This window comes from Callithrix jacchus, chromosome 11 (assembly GCF_049354715.1).
Source record: "Callithrix jacchus isolate 240 chromosome 11, calJac240_pri, whole genome shotgun sequence".
NCBI classification, from domain to species: domain Eukaryota; kingdom Metazoa; phylum Chordata; class Mammalia; order Primates; family Cebidae; genus Callithrix; species Callithrix jacchus.
In genome coordinates, this window is record NC_133512.1 from 106,608,206 (window position 1) to 106,626,068 (window position 17,863).

Below are 17,863 nucleotides of genomic sequence, written 5' to 3' on the forward strand. Positions count from 1 at the left end.
ATTGGAATAATGCTGCAGTCTGAAGAACAGTCAGTGAAGAGGTGATATTTTTTCAAAATGTCACTTTACAGTTTGGGATTATCAATGTAAAGTTTACAGTTACCTACTCTGAAACACTTGGCTTATTTTTAAATAGATCTCATCATTTAACATGATACAATGAGTGTATGATGCTGTGGACATAGATTATTCCATTCAGTTTATCCAAGATTTTAGTAGCTGAAAAAGTACTAATTCCAAGTTTTAAGCCCTCCAGCAGAGTGTACTTTTTATTACCGGTTTAAAATTAACCAAAGAAGATATAGTTTCTTTTCCCTTTTTGTTTCTTCTTGTAAGATGATAACATGCAACTGGTTAAATGTACCAATACATCTTCAGTTTCTGAAGGCTTTGTCAGGTTGAAACTCCTCTTATTAACAGGGCTATGTGAGTTTCAGATTAAAGTGACAGATTTTTGCTCTCTCCTGGAACTCTACTAAAACTATAATAAAGGAGTTTTTTTTAAAGCATGGACACATAAGGGTGAGGACAATAGAGAGGAAGGAGACAATGTCAGCAACATTTTGAAAGCTGGAAAGCAGGTGGAGAAGTGATCATGGACTTAGTAAACCGAAAAAGGCTAAAGCATCAGTCGGCAGTGGGGAAATGAAAGCCAACCTGATTTATGTCATAGAATCCTCAATTCTCAGGAATTGGCAATATCAGCTGCCTCAGGGAATGAAGGGGTTTAAATGAAAAGGCCTGTTTGAAAAGCTGTTATTTCTCTAAATCTCTTCTCTTACTCAGCAAGTAACTGCTCCATCCCTATCCTGGCAGTAGACTGGAAGTTTGTTCTCTAGAGAGGGGAAAACAAATATCTCTGGACTGGGAAACCCTAATCTATGTCTAGGACCTGGATATCTTTCCCAAAGCATGGGGACTGGTTGACTATGTGCTTGCTAAATGATGATGGGAGATTTCCCCAGCCCTCTCTTTTCATTTGGTTCCCAGCATGCTAGCAGCCAAACCTTACTCTTGCTGCAGGAGACTGTAAGAGTCTTGAGTGAATTTTACCAGCTTACCAGGAAAGATAAAAAAAAATTGACATCAGGGATTCCACCTAGATTACTGTATAGTTCAAAAATAGCAAGCCCATCTGTATGCTTAAAGCCTCCAGGCAGCTTGTCCTTAGTCTGAGTAAGACTGAGTATCGCTGGTTAACTAGAGATTGGTGGGGAAGTCTCATGCAAATAAGAGACTATAAAACACGTAGAGAAAAATAGGCACTGGGAAAAACACATACAATGCAATTCCCAGAGGGAGAAAAGATAATTTTGCATCCATTAAACAGGAACAGAGGTTCTTCTAAGGAACATTCCTATAACAACAACAAAAAAATGCTAAAATGTTGGTATTTATAATACACTGGAGATTATATCCTTTGCAGTTATTTAAATGTAACTTTTAAATGTTGATTTAAAAGGAAGTACATACTTTCTCAGAATTCTTTTAAGGGGTCTTCAGCAAAGAAAGTTTTAAAACTATGTTAAACACTTATGGTTTAATATTAATTTCTGTATTACGTAACATAATTCAGAAGTGATACTTAAAGTTTTTACAAACCAAGTTACATAAAATTTATATAATTAATTGGAACACCTAACCAGATGCATCAGCAAGTCTTGAAGTGGATATTCCTGTTTTCTTCTCTAGTGTCAGTGAATAAAGCACACTATTTTCACTACTTTTTTGGTTGTTTTTTTTGAGACAGGGTCTCTCCTCTGTCACCCAGGCTGGAGTGCAGCGACACAATCTCAGCTCACTGCAGCCTCTGCTTCAAGCAGTCTTCCCACCTCAGTCTCCCTAGTAGCTGAAACTACACGGGTGCACCATCACACCTGGCTAATGTTTTTGTATTTTTTATAGAGACAGGGTTTCACCATGTTGCCCAGACTGGTCTCAAATTCCCAGGCTCAACCGAGCCACTGCCTCTGCCTCTGCCTCTGCCTCCCACAGTGCTGGGACTACAGATATAAGCCAGCAGGCCCGGCCTATTTTCACTACATTTGATTGAAGTTTGTTGTGGTTGTAAAACAGAGTATGTTCAGGCTGACAGATACTAGGACAAACAGGATGGTCCTAATGATCATCAACTGGTTCTTCAAATCCTAACTGTTGCTGCTGATTTTGTAACATATTTTAAAGTATCTTTTGACTTCTTGTGACCCATTTCAGCCTCATGTTTAGTTCTCTGTTTTAATTCCCCCGTCTATTCCCATGGATCAAATGACACAGATGGAATTCCTTATATACCTAACCTTTCCTCCCTATTTCCAATGCTTGTTCATCTTGAATGCCAACCATAGTTTCATCCTGAGGGCTTTGTTTTGGAATTATCTTCATAAGTTATTCCCAGTTAGAAGCCTGCTTGGATAATTAACAGCTTCATAGCTCCCTCTGCCTCTCTTTCTTTCAGTTCCCTGGCTCTACCCTGAGCACAGATGATACTTTTCTGTGGCCATCACAGCCACCGTCTTACTGTACCTCCTTTCAACTTTTCATGTCTATGTCATTTTCCCTGACCAGCATTATCTCACAAAGGACTGACCAAGCCATATATAGTCTATAGCTGGACAATAAGGCTATAGGGTATTTACATAGCCTCTTAATAATGTACTTTTGCAAAGCCTTTATTTCAGAATAGCCTGCCCTATGTTGAAAATGATCATTTCTGATTGTTTACCAAAATTCATTCTGAAGTCTGGATATAGGCAGAATAGGAACAAACTGATTCATTGTATAAAATGCTAGGGTTGCAGTTAACTCGTAAGATAAAACCTTTAATAATTAGAAAAGTTAGGCCGGTACGGTGGCTCACAGCTGTAATCCCAGCACTTTGTGAGGCCAAGGCAGGAGTATTGCCTGAGTCCAGGAGTTCAAGACCAGCCTGGAAAACACAGCAAAACCCCATCTCTACAAAAAAGACAAAAATTAGCCGGGTGTGGTGGTATGTGCCTGTGTTCTCAACTACTTGGGAGGCTGAGGTGGGAGGATCACTTGAGCCCAGGAAGTCAAGGCTGCAGTGAGCCATGATTGTGCCACTACACTCCAGCCTGGACAACAGAGCAAGACTGTCTCAAAAATAAATAAGAATGATTGGAAAAGTTGAATCATTAGGACTGTCAAGTGTGTCACCTTTATTGGATTACAGAATATAAGCAAAAAGTACGTAGGTAACATTTTTCCCGTGTGGTTCTGTCTTTCATTTGTACCTCAGTGAAAAACTATTAATGATTCATAGATTTACCTGAAAAGAGCACAGCTATTCTAATGGTAGAATTATAAACTCACTGTGAGGAATCAGAGTTGGTAAAGTATGTTTTATCTTCTTTTCTTTTTTTTTTTTTCCTTTGAGACAGAGTCTCACTTTGTCACCCAGACTGGAATGCAGTGGCACAATCTTAGCTCACTGCAACCTCCACCTCCCAGGTTCAAGCAATTCTCCTGCCTCAGCCTCCCTAGTAACTGGGATTTCAGGCACCCACGACCACACCGGCTAATTTTGTATTTTTAATAGACAGGATTTCACCATGTTGGCCAGTCTAGTCTTGAACTCCTGACTTCAAGTGATCTTCTTGGCCTGTTTTATCATCCTCTCACCTGCCAGTCATTGATTCATCCCAAGGACCCAGGAATCCTGAGATACTGTTTACTACAGAAATTTCAGGAATGGGCAGTACATTGTGCCTTTTTTCTTTCTTTTGCAGGACTTGTAATTTCCATATAATATTTATGGTATAATTTTGAATTTAGCTTTATTGGAAAATTTAGTGTTAAAAGAGGCACATAGAAAAAGTTGCAGCCTGTTGATATATTTACAGAAGCATTATATTCTCAAAATAAGATAATTAAAAATAATTTGGAGGCTGGGGGCGGTGGCTAACACCTGTAATCTTAGCACTTTGGGAGGCTGAGGCAGGCAGATCACAAGGTCAGGAGTTCAAGACCAGCCTGACCATCATAGTGAAACCCTATCTCTACTAAAAATACAAAAATTTGCCAGGCGTGGTGGCTGGCGCCTGTAATCCCAGCTACTCGGGAGGCTGAGGCAGAGAATTGCTTGAACCCAGGATGGGAAGGTTGCAGCAAGCCAAGATCATGCCACTGCACTCCAGCCTGGGCAACAAGAGCAAAACTCCATCTCAAAAAATAATAATAATAATTTGGAGATAAATCCTTATAATTTACTTTGTTTTAAACAATGATGAGCATGCCTCTTTTACTCATAAATGAACCCAGTTGAAGATATAAGGACTAATTAAAGCTGAAACAATGGTGAACATGTATTAGTGATTGATAATAATTCTAAGCAGCCAAAGAATATTTAATTATAGTGTATATAGTTTTCTGGTGGGCAAAAATAATAATAGGATGCTGATGATAATAATAATAATAATCAGAAAATGCAAGGTAAAACAAAAAGGTACCACTTTCCACCCACTGGAATTGGCAAATATGCTGAGTTTTGACAAGATTGAATGTTTATAGTATTAGAAGAATTGCTTCCTGGGACATTTCTGATGTAACCAACCACCGTAAGGGTATTCTGGAAGTATCTGTTAAAATAGAAAAATGCTTGTTCTAACCCCAAGAAATATTAGCTTTTTTTTCCAAGTGATGTATACAGAAAAAGATGAATTATAGAAAACTATACAGTGGTGAAAAATTGGTCTGGATGCAGTGACTCATGCCTCTAATCCCAGCACTTTGGAAGACTCAGGTAATAGGATCACTTCAGGCCAGAAGTTTGAGACCAGCCTGGACAACACTATGAGATCCTGACTCTACATAAGATTTAAAACATTCTTTTAAGGAAATGTTTTTTTAAATAAAAACTTATTGAAAAATTGGAAACATGTTCATCAGGAGAAGACTTGATTGATAAATAACATGTTGGTACTTATGTGCAGTAGAATCATATATAGTTAAAAAATGAGGTATATGTGTATCAACGTAAAGTTTTAAAATATAATGTTAAGTGAGAAAAGCAAGCTGCAGCATGAGACCACTTAAAAACTTTTAAGCAGAACATTTTTTACATTTGGGCTTTATGTAAAGTACTGAAAAAAGGATTAGAAAGCAAAGATCAAGTAACAGATTATCTCCAGTAAAGATTATCTCCAGGAATCAAGTATAAACTTTGAAAAAAGACTTGAGGTGTTTTAGTCCATTTTCTGTTGCTAAAACAGAATACCTAAGGCTGGGTAATGTATTCTTTTTTGGAAAAAGAAACTTATTTCTTATAGTTCTAGAGGCTGGGAAATCCAAGGGCATGGTGCTAACATCTGCTGGGCCTCTGGCGAGGGCTTTTCTACTGCATGGTAACATGGTGGAGAAGCAGAAGGGGAAGTGGGCACGTGAAAAGGGTCAAAACACAAGAAAACACAAGGGACAACCTCTCTCTATAACAGCCACCTCTCACAATAACTGTAGAAGTCACTCCTGGCCAGGTGTGGTAGCTCATGCCTATAATACTAGCGTATTGGCAGGCTGAGGCGGGAGGTTTGCTTGAGCCCAGGAGTTTGAGACCAGCCTGGGCAACATAGTGAGACCTCATCTCTACAAAAAAATTTTTTAATTAGCCAGACGTGTAGCACACACCTGTAGTCCCAGATACTCAGGAGGCTGAGGCAGGAGTATCACTTGAGCCCAGGAGTTTCAGGCTGCAATGAGCCATGATTGAATCCACTGCACTCCAGCCTGGGTGACAGAGTGAGAACCTGACTCAAAGAAAAAAAGAAGTCAGTGACTCCTGCTTTCTTGAGGGCATCCCTCATGACCCAGACCCAAATGCCTCTTAAGGGTCCCATCAGCTCTCAACACCATTACATTGGGGACCAAGCTTCAACATGAGTTTTGTGGGGACAAACCATATTCAAACTGTAGCAGGAGACAAATGTGTAAAAGTTTTAACAGGTCTGATTATGGTAAGAATATGAGTGACATTATCCTTTGCTACTACAGTTTTTCTTAATTTCAAAATAAAACATGTTACAGGGAAATATGTAATCCTTATAGGAAATTCAGAAAATGTAAACATAAAAAGCACTAGTAATCCACCATCAAGAGATAACTGCCATTAATATTTTGATACGTATTGTGTATCCTTTCAGAATGATGTGTTTTAATACTATACACAATGGTTTCTTGTTGTTTTGAATCATACTGAGTTTGCCTTTTTTACCCTTTTAAATATCTCTACTGGTCAATAAATATTCTGATACCAGCTTTGCTACATACTGTGAACTCCCTGTCTCCCTCTTTCCTTTATACCAACTGTGTTCTGTGGGTTTTTTTGAAATATACTCTGATGTATTTATTTATGTAATTAGCAATGATATGCACTTACTGTGTGTCAGACATTCTGTGTACTTTATACACATTACCTCATTTACTCCTCAACAACCCTGTGAGATAGCAGCTTTTGTTATATCCTTGTTTTACCAATGAAGAAACCTGGGTATGGAAGGGGCAAGCCCCAGGTTCTTCAGCTCCAGAGTGTATTCCCTTAACCATTAAAGCATGTTGCTTCTCCAACTTATTCAGTCCCTTCGACAACCTCAAGCAGACCCTTAATGTTATAGGGCAGTTATACTTTCAGTTCCCTAGTTCATTCACTGTCCTCTTTCAGACGCTGTCATACCTCCTCAAAACCTCATATCCTCAAGCCTCCAAAACCTCTTCTTCAAGAAGTCAGCGATGACCTTATTTGCCATGTCTTCAAGAAAGTTGGAAGTAACCATTATGACATCTACCCACCTACCTGCATTCATACCAGGTTCCTCTGCCTTATCACTAGTAAAAGCCAGTCCCTCCATTTGTACACTAGATTCCATGCCCTTACTCCTACCTAGAGTAAATCTCCCATCTTGTTAATCAGTTTTTCCTTACCTGCTGAATTTTCTCCTATTTTGAAACATCTTTTGGCTGGGAGTGGTATTTCACGCCTGTAATCCCAACACTTTGGGAAGCTGAGGCAGGTGGATTGCTTGAGCTCAGGAGTTCAAGATCAGCCTAGGCAACATAGTGGAGCCCATCTCTACCAAAAAACACAAAAATTCGCCAACTGTGGTGGTGTGTGCCTGTGGTCCCAATTACTTGGGAAGCTGAGGCTGGAGGATCTCTAGAGCCTGGGAAGTTGAGGCTGCAGAGAGTCAACATCGTGCCACTGCATTCCAGCCTGGGTGACAGAGCAAGATGTCTCAAAAAAAAAAAAAAATTAAAACATCTTTCAACAAGCACAGTGGTTTGCACCTGTACTCCCAGCACTGTGGGAAGCTGAAGTGGGATAATCACTTGAGCCCAGGAGTTTGAGACCAGCCTGGGTAACAGAGTGAGTCCTTGTCTAAAAAAACTAAAATAAAATTTTAAAATAGTCCAGTTGTGGTGGCTCAGGCTTCTAATCCAAGCACTTTAGGAGGTTGAGGCAGGTGGATGCTTGAGCCCAGGAGTTCAAGACCACCCTAGGCAATATGGCAAAACCCTGTCTCTACAAAAAATACAAAAATTATACAATGTCTATGGTCCCAGCTACTCAGGAGGCTAAGGTGGAAAGATCACTTAAGCCTAGGAGGCAGAGGTTGCAGTGAGCGGAGACTGAACCGCTGGGGGACAGAGTGAGACCCTATCTCAAACAAAATTTAAAAAATTAAAAAATGAAACATCTTTCTTACACACATTTGGCAGAATGTTTACAGTTCTTGAATCTAGGTAGAAGGTTTATTTTCATAATAAAAAACTTGTGGGGTTCCTCCCTTAATCCTGCTTCCCTCTTCAGTTATTACTTCATTCCTGTTCTTTCTTCTACAGTAAAACTTCTCAGAAGAGTTGTTGGTATTTGCTCTCTAATTGCTCTCTTTCCTTTTTATTTTGGAACCCGTTCAAACCAGGCTTTTGCCCCTGCTGCTCCAAGAAACATTTTCCCCCCCACATCCCCCTCCCCCCACCCCACCCCAAGACAGAGCCTCACTCTGTAGCTCAGGCTGGAGTGCAATGGCACGATCTCGGCTCACTATGACCTCCGCCTCCCAGGTTCAAGTGATTCTCCTGGCTCAGTGTCCCTAGTAGCTGGCATTACAGGTGCATACCACCACACCCAGCTAATTTTTGTATGTTTAATAAAGACAGGGTTTCACTATGTTCGCCAGGCTGGTCTGGGACTCCTGACCTCAAGTGGTCTGCCCATCTCTGCATCCCAAAGTGCTGGGATTACAGGCGGGATCCACTGTACCCGGCCAGGAAACAGCATCTTAATATGATAGTTACTGATGGCCTCCATGTTGCTAGATCCAGCAGTAAAATTCTCAGTGCAGTTATTTAACCTGTCAAAAACATAAGATACAGTTGATCACACACTTCTTCATTAAACAGATTCTTAATCCCTCATTTAATTGTGTTCTTCGTTTCTTACTGCTCCAAATGTGGTCTGAGTAGCATCTGTACCACCTGGGAGCCTTTTAGAAATGCTAAGTTTTAGATACCACTCCAGACCTAAATCAAAGACTGCATTTTAACAAGATCACCAAATGATTCATGTTCATATTGAAGTATGAGAAACACTGCTTTCAAACATATTCTCCTGATTACCCTACTACTCACGTTCTGCTCCTCAGCTGGTTCCTCCTCTACTTTGGTGATCTCATCCTGTTTCATGGTTTGACAAGTCATTTAAAATACCTGTAATCAGGGCTGGGCATGGTGGCTCATGCCTGTAATCCCAGCACTTTGGGAGGCCAAGGCAGATGCATCGCCTGAGGTCAGGAGTTCAAGATCAGCCTGACCAAAATGATGAAACCCCATCTCTACTTAAATATATAAAATTAGCCAGGCGTAGTGGTGCATGCCTGTAATCCCAGCTACTTGGGAGGCCGAGACAGGAGAATTGCTTGAACCCAGGAGGCAAAGGTTGCAGTGAGCTGAGATCACGCCATTGCACTCCAGCCTGGGCAACAAGAGCAAAACTTCATCTCAAATAAATAAATGAATAAAATACCTAAAATCAGAACCAGCAATACAGAGTGTTATTAAGGATGAAGAACAACTGAAACTCTCATACATTGCTGGTAAAGATTATAAATTATACGACCATTTTGGGGATTAGGTTGGCAGTTTCTTTTAAAGTTAAATTTACCATTTGAGCAATTCTAATCCTAATTACCCGAAAGAAGTGAAACCTTCTGTCAACGACAAAGACTGGTAAATGAATACAGTATCTTTTTCATATTTGTCACAAGCTAGGAACAACACATTGTCCAATAAGTAAATAGATGAGTTGTGATATAGCCATACCCTCTAATACTGCATGCAGCCAGCGTGTGACTCTCAGAATTGTTATGCTGAGCAAAAGAAGGCAGGTGATTCTGTTTATATGAAATTTGAGAAAAGGCAAAATTAATCTGTAGTGACAGAAGTCATTATCAATGGTCGCCCGAGCCTAAGGAGGTATTACTAATTGCAAAAAATGTATGAAGAAACTTTCTGGGGTTTTGGATATTCTTTATATTGATTGTGACTGGTCATTACACATGTGTGTGTGTGTGTGTGTGGAAACTTTTAAAACTATCCATGTAAAATGGGTGCATCTTGTGTTGTATGTAAATTTACCTCTGTAAATGTCATTTTTTAAAAGTGAAAAATACTTGATGGCTTATACCTATAATTCCAGCACTTTGGGAGGCCGAGGTAGAAGGATGGCTTGAGCCCAGGAGTTCAAGACTGGCCTGGGCAACATAGTGGGATCCATCTATACAAAACAGTTTTTTAATTATTTAGGCATGATGGGGCTCACCTATAGTCCCAGCTACACAAGAGGCTGAGGTGAGTGGATTTCTTGATCCCAGGAGGTTGAGGCTGCAGTGAGCTGTGATTGTGCCACTGTACTCCAGCCTGGGCAAGAGAGCAACACTCTGTCTTTTAAAAAAAAAAAAAGGAAAAAGAAAAGAAACTAAAAAGTCAGGGTAAAAATCTAATTTAGGCCACTATGGAGCACAACTTTAAAATGTGTGAACTTTACCTATAGGAGATTTTAATTATTTCTAAAGTGAGAAATGATTACTGACTACAGAGAAGTAGCAGAATGTCATTCTTGTTAATCTTACCTTCCAGGTTTGTAATAATGAAGGGAGCAGAGGGCATCAAAGTAGAAAGAATGCCGTAATTAGGCACTGTCACCACTATCACACCTCCCAATCCAGGGTGTCACCCAAGGAGAGATTCATCTCGCTGCCTAAAGTCTGATGAAACTTTGTGAAATTGTGCAGTATTAGGTGAAAGACGGCTGATATGCAAATGTCTAAGTAGGTCAGTTCTCTGTTTTTAGAAACAGTTCAAATGCTTGAAAATCACAGCAGACTTAAGTGAGAGATACTAGGGAGTTTTACAAATAACTAAGCTGGCTGGGTGCGGTGGTGCACACCGGTAATCCCAGAACTTTGGGAGGCCAAGGCGGGTGGATCATGTGGTCAGGAATTCAAGACCATTCTGGCTAACACAGTGAAATCCCGTCTCTACTAAAAATACAAAAATTAGCCGGCATGGTGGCACGTGCCTGTAGTCCCAGCTACTCGGGAGGCTGAGGCAGGAGAATCACTTGAACACAGGAGAGGTAGATTGCAGTGAGCCCAGATCGCACTCCAGCCTGGGCGACAGAGCAAGACTCCATCTCAAAAAAAAAAAAAAAAAAAAAAAGAATAAGCTAAGCTGATAAATTAGCCAAATGGTGTGGCAATATTACCAGCAAGGCATTTTAATGATAATCTCTCATTGTACTCTTAAGGATAAGATTAAGAGATGTAACATGAATGACAGGATTTAACTGGGTTCATACTGGATGAATGATCATACCTGAAGACAGCAAACTAATGAGATTCCTGTCCTCAGTCCTTTCCTGAATATGAGAGCATAGTTAGAAGTAACTTATGTGAGGAATTATTAGCATGCTGATCTTTTAAAATCTCCTTTTTTTCAGCTCTCATGTAAGACTCTTGAAACAAGAAAATAAAAATATAAAGTATTTTTATGAAAGAAAAATGAAGTAGGCAAGAACAATTTTTTTTTAGTGAAAGCTAAAGTTTTAATCTGAAATTATAGGCCATGTCTACAAAATTAAAAATCCTAGCCAAGTCCAAAAAAGAGAAATATACAAGTGTAAGAGGGGGGAAATGTTTTATAGGAGCAATTCAGGAATAATTATTCTAGGATTGTAATTGAATGTAATCTTTTTTGTGTCCTTGTTTGTTTTTTTGTTCTATTGTTGTAAATTTTGACCCATCAGCAGAAAGCATATAATTGAAATATAATTTTAATTGGACTCACTAGAGTGACTTTGGCTGCCATAACAATCACAATAATGTCTGATTTAATAATGTTTTATGCCCACCATGAGGGAGATGAAGATGAGGATCTCACTGTGGTTTGTGTTAGTCAGATCCAATCTGAAGTATTGCTTTTAATTTGGGGCACCACATTATGCTCTATAAAAATGTGAGAAAGCTGAATCTTGCTTGGATAAGAGCTTAAAGTAGTGTAGAGAAGGAATTTTGCTAGATGATTTTGTAGCTCTAAGGTTAAATGGTTCTTCAGGTAAACACTTTTTCTTCAAGGAATGAGACTGTAAGACCTGTCAAGAGAATGTGTTGTTCATTTGGTTGATAGCATGTTTGTTCTTTCCTAGTACTTTTGTAAACCTGTAATGCTCTCCTTAACATCTTACCAAGGAGAGAGGGAGGTCTAATCTAATTATCCTAATTAATGGATTGACTTCTGTATCATCTGTAGCCAAAGTAAAGTTGATTTATTCCTGTTCCCTTTCCTACCCCTAAACAGTTTTGTGGGTTTTTTGTTTTCTGGAAGTTTTTTTGTTTGTTTGTTTGTTTTTGGCATTTTTCATTGTAACTGGGTGAAGCTTAGGAAATTATGTTTTATGTCCGCCTGTATAGAATTATTTAGGATAGTGATTACTGTGAAACATTATCTTATGTAGGGATTAGGTTGTGTCTTATCCCACTTCTCTATCTGGAGGATGAGAATCCCTTTTCCTTCCAGACTTTCATTCTACAGACCTGGACTTCTACTTTTTGTTGCTTTTTATTACAGAAGGATTACAGAAAGAGAATTATTCAATGAGATAAAAATTAAGAAAGCAGTTTGTAAGTTACAAAGGATTACACGAACATAAAGTGTTATTTCAGGTTGCAGCTATACGCAACTCAGCCTATAATAGATTTATGTTATGTAACTTCTATGCTGGTTATATCACTAGCTCCCCAATCACATTTTTATCTTGTTAATTATCTAGTACTTTCCTGGTCAGAAAATTTCTCTCCTCACCCTCCCCAGTTAACATTTCTATCTACTTTATTCTTGATATATTCCTTTACATCAAATTTGTTGAAAGCATTAACAGCATCCCATGGAGAACACCTTTATCTTCCCGTCTTTTAACTTCAGCATGCTTCTATATTTTCATATGGGTGAAGCCCATTTGTTTTTGTTTTTAAGTCTTACAGGAAAAAGAACCTCCTTTCAAAGACCATTGCTGTGCACTAGATCCCAGGTCTCTTGAGTGCAGGACTTAGCTCCACCAACGAACCCCGTCATCATTTATCCCCCTTTCTTTCTAATGGAGACAAGATCTCCCCATCTTAAAGCTTCCACCAGTTTTTAACTTCGTGTGTCACTGCAGAACTTTTTAAGCAGTGAGACCTATAACCGACATCACATTTTCTTTCGATGAAAGAGTGACAGTGTGATGTAGAACACTGGGTCTAAAGTCATAACAAGATAATTTTCAATTGTAGTAAGTGCTATGAAGAAAATAAACTGATATGAAATAGTAATTGGAGAAGGGATTACTTTGGATAAATAGTAATTTGAAATGAAAATTTAGAAAATACTTCTAAAATTTTGATGTTGGTAAGAATAAGGAAGTTTAAATGAAGATGAGAAAGCATGAATAATTTCAGTTATTTGCAAATCTTTCATTTTTAACAGTGTTCGTTGCATGATTTTGATTATGCCATTTGGATTTTAAGTTCTCATTTTAAGGTAAAATTTTCTAATGATCGTTGTCAGATTTCAGAAGTGTCATATATCTATTCTCTCCAGTATTGAATTAAGAAAAATAATCTTGACTAGCACATTATATGTATCTTATTATAGTTTATTCAATAGACATTTATTGAATAATTACCACACATACTAAGCACTGGGTATACAAAGAAATAAACAAGACACCGCCCTTCTGAGACAGGAGGATCGCTTGAGTCCAAGAGGTGGAGGTTGCAGTGAGCCAAGGTTGTGCCACTACACTCCGGCGTGGGTGACAGAGTGAGACTTTGTCTCCAAAAAAAAAAAAAAACATAGCCCTTTGCTTCAATGAATGTATGTAGCTAAAGCAGTTTTTAGGGGTAACATAGATGATTTTAAAGTTATCATTGACCTTAAAATAGACCCACTATGGCCACTTTGAGAAAGAGTTCTCCTCAGTAGTTTTAAGAAGATATTTTAAGAGTATATGACAACAACTCTTTCATTTTAATTATCAAACTGTGTGTTCTAGTAGTTTACATTCCAAATGGAAGTGAACATAGGCACATTGAAAAAACACATTAATCAAGCCATTATTATGATGATTACTACATAAGCTGAACAGTGAAAGATCTCTTTCAGTTGGGTTAGTCATGGGAAAGCTTCACTCAGGAGTTAGAATTTGTATTCAGTCTTAAAGGATGGATATAAATAGGTGGAAAATAGAATGAAAGCTAATTTGGAAGGTTGGGTGTAGGAGGGGAGCATTGAATACAGTGGTGGGATTAAGTATCAAGGTATATTTAAGGGACATGGATAAAGAGGCTTGACTGGAATGAAAGGTTTGTATTGGTAACTAGTAAAAGATAAAACAAAGTCTTTTAATAGAAAACAAGATTTTGACTGTACCATTATAGTGATATGTTCCTGTAATCTTAAATTCATTTATAGCTACTTTAATATTCTGTGAAGGGTTTATCACAATGTACAATTTTCAGTTGTATCATGATTCTAAATAAGTCTTTACACCCCTAAGTATGTTCTATAGATTTTGAGGCCAGAGTCCTTTAGCCCTACTCAGGTTAAAATGATGTTTTGTTTTTCAGTTACTTACACGCCAAGTCAATCATCCACAGAGACCTCAAGAGTAATAGTATCCTTCCTGAAATTTGTCTGCGAAGTTTGAAAGCATCCTGACTTTTTCTTCTGCATTTTGTCTTCACATTATGTAAAAACAGTTTTCATGCTACGTTTGATATACTGTAAAGAGAATTCATAAAGGATTGTGTATGCATGTATAGGAGAGCAGGATAGTACAGCCTGCTTTTGGTTTCTCGACAACTGAACATTGCAAGAAAATCTATCAAAAGCCTTTCCAATAGTAGGATTTTTTGATCACTTGCTTACATTTTATCAGCACTATAAAACTGATAGTTTCGTAGCTATCTACTAGTCCCTTTCAGACCTCTGACTTTGCTTAGTGGTAGTTGAAATATAGCTGAAGGTTCTAAATTATCTAACAATGAGGTGAGAAAAATATAATATGTCTTCTTCTCTAAGTGCAGATTAAGATACTGTCTGCCAGCATCTTCATTCCAATGAAGAGCCTTTATAGCTTGTCCAGCAGTGCCAAGAGAATATATGGGCCTACATTGCTAAAATCTAATGGGAAAGTTTCATGTTCTCTCTTAAACTTAGGAAAGCATCTCACCTCATTCTAGCACATTTAAAGCCCAAAAATCTTAAAAGCAGATTATATAGGCTGAATAGAACTAATCATTGTTTTAGACATACTTACTTTAAAAGGAAAGATGAAGTACTATGTTTTAGAGAATATCATATTACAGAATTAAAGAAATTAGATCTCTTACCTTAAATCTTCATAGTGCTTGCTCTGATAGGAAAATGAGATCTGTTGTTTTCCTTTACTTACTACACCTCAGATATATTTCTTCATGAAGACCTCACAGTAAAAATAGGTGATTTTGGTCTAGCCACAGTGAAATCTCGATGGAGTGGGTCCCATCAGTTTGAACAGTTGTCTGGATCCATTTTGTGGATGGTAAGAATTGAGGCTGTTTTTCCACTGATTAAATTTTTGGCCCTAAGATGCTGCTGAGTTACTAGAAAGTCATTGAAGGTTTCAATTACAGCATTTTCATAGTTCCTAGTATTCACAAAAATCAATGTTCTTATTTTTTATGTAAATAGATTTTTTAACTTTTTTCTTTATCCTTGAATATTACGAAACCAGTTTCAGTGTGTTTCAAACAAAAATATATGTCTTATAAACAGTGTTTCATATTTTATTCAAAATTGTTTAAAATATTTTGTGTTCAAAATGTTCTGTGTACCCTATTCAAAAAAAAAAACAGGTGTGGAATTTAAGGCAGGTGTGATCCATAGCCATTATTCTGGTTTTGCTTAGAGAACTACTCCTTTTAGCAGAGAAGCTATTTCACAATCTTATTTAAGCCTAAATTGGAAAGTTACTTCCTTTAGACTAGAAAGAATCTCATAATTATGGGGCATCTGGAAAAGACAAATGAGAGGTAGATTAACAGTCAGCCTTGTGCTGTCTTGGCATAGCTTTTTCTTTCTCTTTCTTCCTGCTTTTTGCTTTTTGGAAAAGAAGAAAGAGAAGTTCTAAATGAAAAGAACTAAAACTTCTGTGCAGTGGTAGCAAGCTGTGGAAAGGTCAGTCATATAAATCATTCCCTGAAACAGCATTCTTAAAAGGGTCCCTCGTACCATTTTAGAGGGTCAGCAAGGTCTTCCCTTTGTGAGACCAGGTTCTTTTTATATCCTTCAACCAAAACAAGACATTGCAACAGATTGAGTGCAGAAGCAAATATGAGAATCCAGTGGGCTGCTGTTAAGCTAGACATTGAAGAGAATCACAGGCCAGGCATGGTAGCATGAGCCCATAGTTCCAGCTACTTGGGAGGCTGGGGCAGGAGGATCACTTGATCCCAGGAGTTTGAGCCCAGCCTGGTCAGCATGGTGAGACCCCGTCTCTAAACCGTAAAAAGAGGATAATTGTAGTACTATTCTTAGTAAACTTTTTTTTGTTTTTGATAATAGTTGTTTTTCATTAAAAATGGATGATTAGTGTTAACATCTGCTTGTTATTATTTTAGTAAATGAATTAATAGTTTAGTTTCTCCATTAAATTTTAATGATAACTATCCACAGGCGTAATCCACATAAACAAAAATTCTTTATGGTCCTTAATAATTTTTAAGAGTGAAAAAGAGTCCTGAGACTGAAAAGTTTGAAAACCACGGCTCTAAGCTGAATATAAGCTTTCCCAAACGTCATAGTGCAATTCTAAGCTTTAAATAACTTAATCTGCACGAAGACATTCAGGGTACCCTGCTGGAAACAGAATAGTTGTAAGGGCTTTTAAAGCCACAAACTGTGTGTAGCAGATTCTTTTTTTTTTTTTTTTTAATTGAGATGGAGTTTCGCTCTTGTTACCCAGGCTGGAGTGCAATGGCGCAATCTCAGCTCACCGCAACCTCCGCCTCCTGGGTTCAGGCAATTCTCCTGCCTTAGCCTCCTGAGTAGCTGGGATTACAGGCACGTGCCACCATGCTCAGCTAATTTTTTGTATTTTTAGTAGAGACGGGGTTTCACCATATTGACCAGGATGGTCTCAATCTCTTGATCTCGTGATCCTCCATCCGCCTCAGCCTCCCAAAGTGCTGGGATTACAGGTGTGAGCCACCGCGCCCAGCACTGTGTGTAGCAGTTTCTAAAAAGGGAAGTCCAACTTAGGACTCCAAGTTTGTCAAAATAAACCTAGAGTTAAATTGAGCTATGATTTCTTACGACAATAAGTGGAATTAGGGCAAGTGGCAAGATGGAACATTGAACTTCAAGTTAGAAGATCTGTATTCTGGTACCCTATTTGGCCATTAACCTGCAAGTTTCTTAACCTCCTCTAAGTCACTTAATCTGAAATGTTGAGTTGGACTAGTAGATTTCAAATGCCCTTTCTGTTTCTAAGATTTGGTGATTGGAGTTAGCTAGATTTTTTTCATTATTTAACATATGTTTAACTTTTAATTAATAATTATAAGTGATACGAAAATTAATAACTATAATCTGATGTCTGGCACCTTTATTAAGGCATACACATTTTGTGAAAAAGATGGCAGTATATCCTAAAAAGATGAGGGAAAACAGATTTTCTGTGTTGAAATTGTGACACCTAAAATTATAAACAATGTCACATGCCTTTAAAGTATGTTAATTTTTAACTAGTATGTGAAAGTTATGCTGAATCAGGTCTCCAGTTTTGTCCTTACTTTTTCAAAAATCTTAGTTTATACAGTTTGTAGCTTGTTATACATAAAGTTTTATATTTTCTTATTATTTTTTGTTGATACTGTGTAGATGGGTTTTTCCTTTATTCTTCCATGCTGAGTTTTAGACAAGAGAATAATAGCCAACAGTACCCTTCATTGTTAAATCAATCCTGGATTGATACTGCCCCTCAGAAATGAATACGGAACATCAGTATCATAGGAGAGAAGAGTTTGGTCATAACTAAGGCTATGTGGTCCTCTGAATTATATACAACATTCTTCTCAACTTTGTTTTATTTATATCTTAGAAGAGAAAGAAACTTTTGTGAGAGCTTTTACAAATTAAATCACTAAATTGAAGATTCATCGTGCACTTCTTAAAATAGGTGACATGCAACTTTTCATCAAACTCTCTACCAACAACAGTATAAGATAAAACTAAATTTTAAAAAAATTCATCTGATTTCTACTTCATCTCTCACAAA

General features: G+C 37.9%; 1 protein-coding gene across 12 annotated transcripts in view; it reads left to right on the forward strand.

The window, feature by feature from the left end:
* BRAF (B-Raf proto-oncogene, serine/threonine kinase) overlaps positions 1–17,863 on the forward strand; it is a 206,762-nt gene that overhangs the window by 157,029 nt on the left and 31,870 nt on the right. For all 12 annotated transcript variants that reach the window (XR_013524207.1, XR_013524206.1, XR_013524208.1 and 9 more), the window contains 2 exons: positions 14,172–14,218; positions 15,009–15,127. Coding sequence is in view for 9 of the 12 variants with exons in the window: in XM_078343622.1 (XP_078199748.1) it covers positions 14,172–14,218; positions 15,009–15,127 (166 nt within the window). In the remaining 3 variants the exon portion in view is untranslated. The remainder of the gene's footprint in view (positions 1–14,171; positions 14,219–15,008; positions 15,128–17,863) is intronic.